At 38.6% G+C, this 6,967-nt stretch overlaps 1 protein-coding gene across 1 annotated transcript in view; it reads left to right on the top strand.

Annotated features, from left to right (window-relative positions):
• Window positions 1-4,281: 4,281 nt before the first annotated feature.
• LOC311054211 (cohesin subunit SA-1-like) overlaps window positions 4,282-6,967 on the top strand; it is a gene marked incomplete at its 5' end in the record, with an annotated part of 20,586 nt that continues 17,900 nt past the window's right edge. The window contains 4 exons of the mRNA XM_084070089.1: window positions 4,282-4,307; window positions 4,892-4,982; window positions 5,827-6,045; window positions 6,330-6,426. Of these exons, the coding sequence (XP_083926215.1) occupies window positions 4,282-4,307; window positions 4,892-4,982; window positions 5,827-6,045; window positions 6,330-6,426 (433 nt within the window). The remainder of the gene's footprint in view (window positions 4,308-4,891; window positions 4,983-5,826; window positions 6,046-6,329; window positions 6,427-6,967) is intronic.

The following is a 6,967-nucleotide window of genomic DNA, read 5'->3' as shown; positions in this document are numbered from 1 at the left end:
TTAATTTATTGCAGTACCTTTAACTTGTACAGACATGAGATTTTATTTATTTATTTATTTATTATTTATTTGAGGTTTTATTTATTGATTTTTGACATTCATTTTAAGAGAGGGGGTTATTTAAGTGGGTGTGTGAATTATTTGTTGAAATGTTATTTTTCTTTTTTACAAAAACGAGAAAAAAGTAAAATGTTATGTTTCCTATTACCTCCCACTGTGACAATAACAAAACGAGAGTGAAGTATGAAAATGGTCACATTGACACATGTATTTTAAATTCCAATGCAGATTAAAAGTAATCCAAGAGGCCACAAAATTCTGTTTAAACATTATTGTAAATGCAGATGAAGCTTCATTTATGCTTTGTAATTTATGTTCAAACAAAAGGTTTGTACCACCAAAGTATGAATTAAGTTGAGAAGGGCTGGAAACTGAGAAATCGGATTGATATCTTTCTTGGATGTATTTACATGAGTTTAAATTTGGCTTTGAGCCCTGTCTGGAAGCAATTTTGATATGCATTTGAGAGTTTATTGCCAGGTGTAATTGGGACCAATGTGAACCTAAATCAAACCTTTACATACCCTGTCCACTTGTGTAGATGTAAGACTGGACAAAGAAAAAGGGCGAAAGATGTTCATTTATTGTGTTGCTTCATACATACAAAAGTGAAATACTTTTTGAACCCTTGGATATAGTCTTATGGCTTCTAATGAAAAAATAAATACTTAAAATAAAAACGAAATAAATCGTCAGATTCCATGTGGCAACAACATGACTAGATCTATAAAAATAAAGAAATGTATCCCTTATATATTTGCTCTTCCCATTGAAATGCAGTATTTGCAGCACAGAGACAATTTACTGGCTTTATAGGAAAGCAGATCATAAGGAACCTGACATTTCTCATCTAATATCTGATCTGTATCATAAAGGCTTTTCACAAGGAGCAGACAATATACTGTAGATGTTAGCCCTTTTTTGCCACACATTTCACATAATGTTTTAAATAAAGATAAATGACATAGAAATAAGATTTTTCAATGTCTAGATAACCATGAAAGATCGGATCTTGTAAAATTCCGATTTCTGTGTCCCAGTGGAACTACAGAGAGAGCCAGAAGTGTAATGCCTGATTTATACTTTTATCGCTATTTTCGGTATGTGACACCCACACAATAAAGTATAAGTCACAGTGAGAAAACAGCATCGATTGGTCCAATGAGATCTACACTAGTGGACAGAGCGAAAAGGACTGAATCATTTGTGGCACAAGTTGTGACATACTTGAGAGAAAAAATGGAAAGGAATGGACAAGAAGGGAGTACAGAATTGAGGCAGAGAGCAAGAAGATGCTATAGGGAGAAGAGACTGTCTTTGTTAGAGTATGTGTTCATTATGGGTTGTGTTCCGTCCCACTGTCGGCATGGGAACGCCGGCACGGAAACGGCTGTTCCTCTGTTACTGCGGAAACAAGCAAAACATTGGACATTGAATAAAAAATGACTTGTTCCTACAAAGCTGTGTGTCAATTGTGTATCTGTGAGAGTGTGAGAGACAGACACTGGTGATTATTCAGTAGTAATAAGCTAAAGTGAGAAAAACATCCTGACAGGGGGACTGTTTATTTTCTTTCCACGTCGTTTTTTCCTCCATTTGCCAGGTACATGGTCACATCAAGAAATGTCAGCCAACATTCACCTTGACAACTAATCAGACTCCCTCAGTCTGTCAGTTTGAGACAGGAACAGCAAAACTAGGAGACAAAGTAGTTCTGCAAAAAACCTTGTATCTCCAAAAAGTCCCAACCTTTTGTTGGAAACAAATGAAGTGCACTTTATATCCACTTTATTCGAATTTGATTGAAGTTGATTTATTTAATTGCTTAGAAATCATCACATAATCTAGGGTTAAAAGACAATCGAGGATAAAAAACACTATAAGAGTCTTATTTCCATTGTGGTCCTCACATCACAGGCGCCACACAGACACAATGATTGAGGGAAGTAGGGCATGCCTCCTGGCGTAGATTTGCCATATTGTATGAGCCCATAGCAAAATGTACTTCCCAGTCAGCCTAAAAAAGACAATAAAAAACTGAATATTTATCTCAGAACATATTTTTATTTAGGGAATGGCAGACATATAACTAATTGTATAATGTATACCGATGTAACTTACTCTTTCCTGTGGTGTAATTGCCGACTGTGTCCTGCAGAGGGCACTGTACCACAGTAGGCAGCTGAGGAAATTCAAAGTCTCAAGAGTAGCCTAGGTCCTGAAATCTTTCTACTCTGCTACAACCCAGAGCAGGGGTCTTCAACAGGGGGTCCGGGACCCCTAGGGGGTCCTCAGAGTTACTACAGGGGGTCCGCCAAATGTTTGTGTGATGTTTTTTTTTTTTACCGTAACCTTTTTGGCTAAAGGAGAACTTTAGCCAAGAATAGCAGATCTACAAGCTGTGAGCTTGTAGATCGGCTATTTTTGGCAAAGAGGTATAGGTGTAGAGGAGAAAAAAAGAGCAGACCAAGTAAAGTTTAATCTGAGACAATATAGAGGGGGTCCCTGCTTCATCTCTCTCTCAGCTAGGGGGTCCTTGGCCTGAAAACGTTGAAGACCCCTGACCCAGAGCATTGGGTCAGAGTGGATACAGAAACAGTGAGCACCTGAGAAGTCTGGGCAATGTGAAATTGGCTCTTTTTTAAATTATTTTTTTTATATGGGAAAAAGTAATTTTCCATTAATGTATTCTTTATTTACAGTTGGCAAAAATGTACATTTTTGTCTAACATAGAGGTGCCCAGACTTCTCAGGACAGGTGCCCACCCAAGGTTATAGTCAGGGGCCATGATCTCTATTATTATGCTGATAAGAGCTCCCAGGAGTAACTAAGTGCATTTACTCAAGTACTGTACTTAAGTACAATTTTGAGGTATTGTTTTACTTTACTGGAGTATTTCCAGTTTTCAGTAATTCTACTTCTACTCCACTACATCTCAGAGGCAAATATTTTACTTTTACTCAACTACAATTATTTGAACTTTACTTTGCACAGTTTGCAGATATACATTGTTATATTATAAAACATATATTAACCACTTTAACAATTTTATACATAGGCTATTTGAAAATAGGCGATCTAAGCTAACGTCGCATGGCAAAGCGTGCTTGTACCTGCTATTTTCCAAACATTTTAGTACTTTAACTTTTGGTACTTTAAGTATATTTTGATGCCAATACTTTTGTACTTTTATTCAAGTAAAATTTTGAACACAGGCCTTTTACTTGTAACAGAGTAACACACATTTGATATTACGATCTAATTCGAGAACATAAAAACTGCTTATAGAGAGATATTTTACAAAATAGAAACAGCCATGCCAGTCTGACAGACATGCATGCAGACCTCTCATTTATACAGTCTATGATGCAGACACACTGCTGCTCAGGCCTGCTTGTACAGTACCTAACCTAAGTACATGTACTTTACACCACTGGTTTACGCTTATTTTTAACTCTATGGGTTTACGTCTTCTACCAAAACAGATGGGCAACAAGTTGTTAGCTAGCTAGCTTGTAAATCAGTTCTTTTTGGGCAGACGAAAAGAACCCATTGGCCCTGGGGTCATCACCAGGTACAAAGCCTGTTTTTTTATTCCGAAACCAGTGTGATTCGGTCCTGAGCTAATCTGTCCTGAGCCTGCTTGCCGTTTCCGGTAACTTGCACAACACATTTCACACGGACGCCCCGTTTCCGTATCCGGTCTGTAACTAGACCGGATCAGCAACCTGCAAAGTGAATCGATCCCAATCTACGGTAGACCCCATAGTCCGTATGTATGAACAGAAGGTCGTATTGTGATTGGCTAGCAGCTGAGTGTCCTGGTTGTGGATTGGCCAATTTGAGCTTCGCTTGCCGCTCTTTCTACAATGACGCAGAGAAAATAATATTGCAAGCGTTTGAGGAGGAATCATCGAGAACAAGACGGACAAGTACAACAAGTACAACTGATAACGTCACGATTAAAAAAGGTATACTTTAAAGAACTACCAGAATTGTTAGCTCTATTTCTGACCGTATACGTTTTTCGCCACATTACTTTACTATTTGTTTTTTGTCAGGTGAACAATTACTTGCCAATACATAAATGTGAAAGCTAAAGTGTGGCATTTGTGAGCTAGCAACCTGAATTGCTTTGCTAACGTTAGCAATGCAAAACTTCAAATAATTATTTTCTTTCCTGCGCACACAGCATCTTCTTTGGAGGCTTAACATCGACAATGGACAGTCAATCAGATGTTGACAGGTAATATTAGCCAGTGGTGTAAAGTAACTAAGTACATTTACTCAAGTACTGTACCTAAGTACTTTCAGTACTTTTACTTCGACTCCACTACATCTCAGAGACAAATATTGTACTTTTACTCCACTACAATTATTTGAAAACTTAAGTTAATATAGTTACTTTGTAGATTTTGATGATTATTACAAAACATAAATTATTCACATTTGAAAATAGACGATCTACAAGCTCACAATTCATAGCCATGCATGCATTGTGAGCTTAGTTGTAGATCTGCTATTTTCTAAATATTTTTTTACATTTGAAAAGTTGTAAAATGGGACATTCTGCACAATGAGTACTCTCTACTTTTGGTACTTTAAGTCAATTTTGCTACCAATACTTTTGCACTTCTACTCAAGTACATTTTGAATTCCGAACTTTCACTTGTAATAGAGCATTTTTGCATTGCAGCTCATTAAAGCTAATTTGATCTTAACATCTTAAAACTTGCACTTATTGTAAACAATGTTGATGGATGAGTGTATTTATCATTTTGTAATACTAATCTGTTTATGTCTTAACATGGTTAATTACATGTTTATCAGTCTTGAGGAGCTGGATGAGGTCAAGTCCAAGTCTAGAGGAAGGGGCCGGGGGAGAAGGGCATTTAAGCCTCGAGCTAAGCCTCAAACTGTGGTAAATAAGACAATCCTTCTCTTACTCATTAATACTCTTAATGATGTCTATTTAGTTTTTTTTTTATTATTATTATTAAAAAATAAATTATAATATGCCCTGTACACAGCTGTTGTACCACCTTGCTCAATCCTTATTCGTTCATTGGCTGCTGGTACATAGCTACCACGATCAAAGCTAGAGTGGTTGACCAAAAGAAGCATCTTCAATGTTAGCATGATAAAAATTACCATGTTTTTGTAAAACCTATTTAAATTGCAGTGTGCGGCCGCTGCGGCGTCCCCTTAACACAATCTTTTCATAATTCTTTAATTCACTTATTTGATGTACCTGGTTACATCCTTTTACATATCTTTGTGGCCTCTCAGACTAGTGCTGATAGTTTCTGACTGTTAATGAAATGTCCACACTGGTAGGTAGTACTATGGTAATAATCTTTAAAAAAAAAAAAACTAGAAGGCCTGTATTAGAGTCCAATGGCCTGTATAGTGAGATTTGGAGTTACAGCCAGACATCAGTAGTGTTTGAATTAAGCCACCTTATCGTGTCCACCTTCTTCCACATCATATAAGTACATCAATGTTTTTATCCAGCAGCTATCCAGGTCAGCTCAGCTGTTGAATAAGTTCCTAGTTCACTGGCATAACAAGCAACCAATAAGGACACAAGCATCAAAGTTGTAGTGCAAATAACATTACTGTGATCATAGAATAAGTTTAACTATGCAAGAGTAAAAACAGTGAATGGCCTAGCCGCCTAACCCTTAAAATATGTAATGTAGGAACATGTGGGAGAAGGAAATCCCCTATTGAGCTGCCATCTGATATGTCTTTCATTCCTCAAGCCACCTACAAGACCAAGAAGGAGCAAAGCTTCATCAAAAGAGAATGAATCTGTCACCTTACCCGCTCCTGTAGACGACTCGTCTAACTTGCAACAGTCTACCCTGGAGGCGTCCAGGCAGGACTCCCCTGTCCATGGGAGCAGAGAGACCCAGGAGAAACGGGGTATCACACCAAATGACATGTTTGTAGCCGTGCTCTCTGCGAAGACTGCCATGGTGGTGAGTAAAGTACCATTAGAAGGGCTTAGGGCCCTTAGGTGGGGCACGGTGGCGCAGTCAGTAGCGATGTCGCCTCACAGCTAGAAGGTCCTTCGTTAGATTCCCGCCGGGGACGCTGGGGGCGTGTCTTCTCCTTGTGTACGCGGTCTAGTTTTTGGGGGAATGAGGGCCAATGAGAGGACGATGAGAGAATGAGCAGGTTACTTGTAACCGACCAAATAATAATGCCACCAATGAACAAACTGCAGACATCTCATTGGCTACATCTCTCTGTCAATCTTCAGACAGTGGTGGACGAGTGGTTGGACAGCTACAAGCAGGACCGAGAGGAGGGGCTGCTGGTGCTCATCAACTTCATCGTCCTGTGCTGTGGGTGCCAAGGTCAGTTGGAGTCTGAGAGATGGGGGTTGAAGTTCAACAGTTCTTCTAACGTGATCTCAGTATAAGCATTGATTGGGATGCCACTATTGATCTGCTAGTGTGCTAACAATGCAAGGCTTACAGCCAATTGACGTCAGCATTGTCACGATGACGCTGGCAAGTACTAATTGAGTCTGGAGACGAGCGTTGGAATGCCTTTCCACAGTGGTATGACCAGAGTCCCCCAAAGGTCTGTACTAGGCCCCCTACTTTTAAAAAAAACAAATCTGTGTACCCCAGAATAGGGACACTAGGATTCATGTGGTTAAAGGACCATACTATCTATGGATACACTAGCCATTGGTTGACCAGGTGTCAACTAATGGGTAATCCAGCACTTTAAACTTTATGTCAGCTTTATGTTTTTAAAGTTGCATTTTTTTTTTATGAAGTTGAAAGCATGAAAGCATGAAAAGTCTAGCCAAAAATAGACGTTTGAACATTTCAATTTAACTTTTATTTATTCCAAAATCTTATCAAAAGACAGTATGCTTCTGTTTGG

This window comes from Gymnoscopelus microlampas (genome assembly GCF_963454915.1).
Source record: "Gymnoscopelus microlampas genome assembly, chromosome: 10".
NCBI lineage: Eukaryota > Metazoa > Chordata > Actinopteri > Myctophiformes > Myctophidae > Gymnoscopelus > Gymnoscopelus microlampas.
This window is presented reverse-complemented; position numbering and strand designations above follow the sequence as displayed.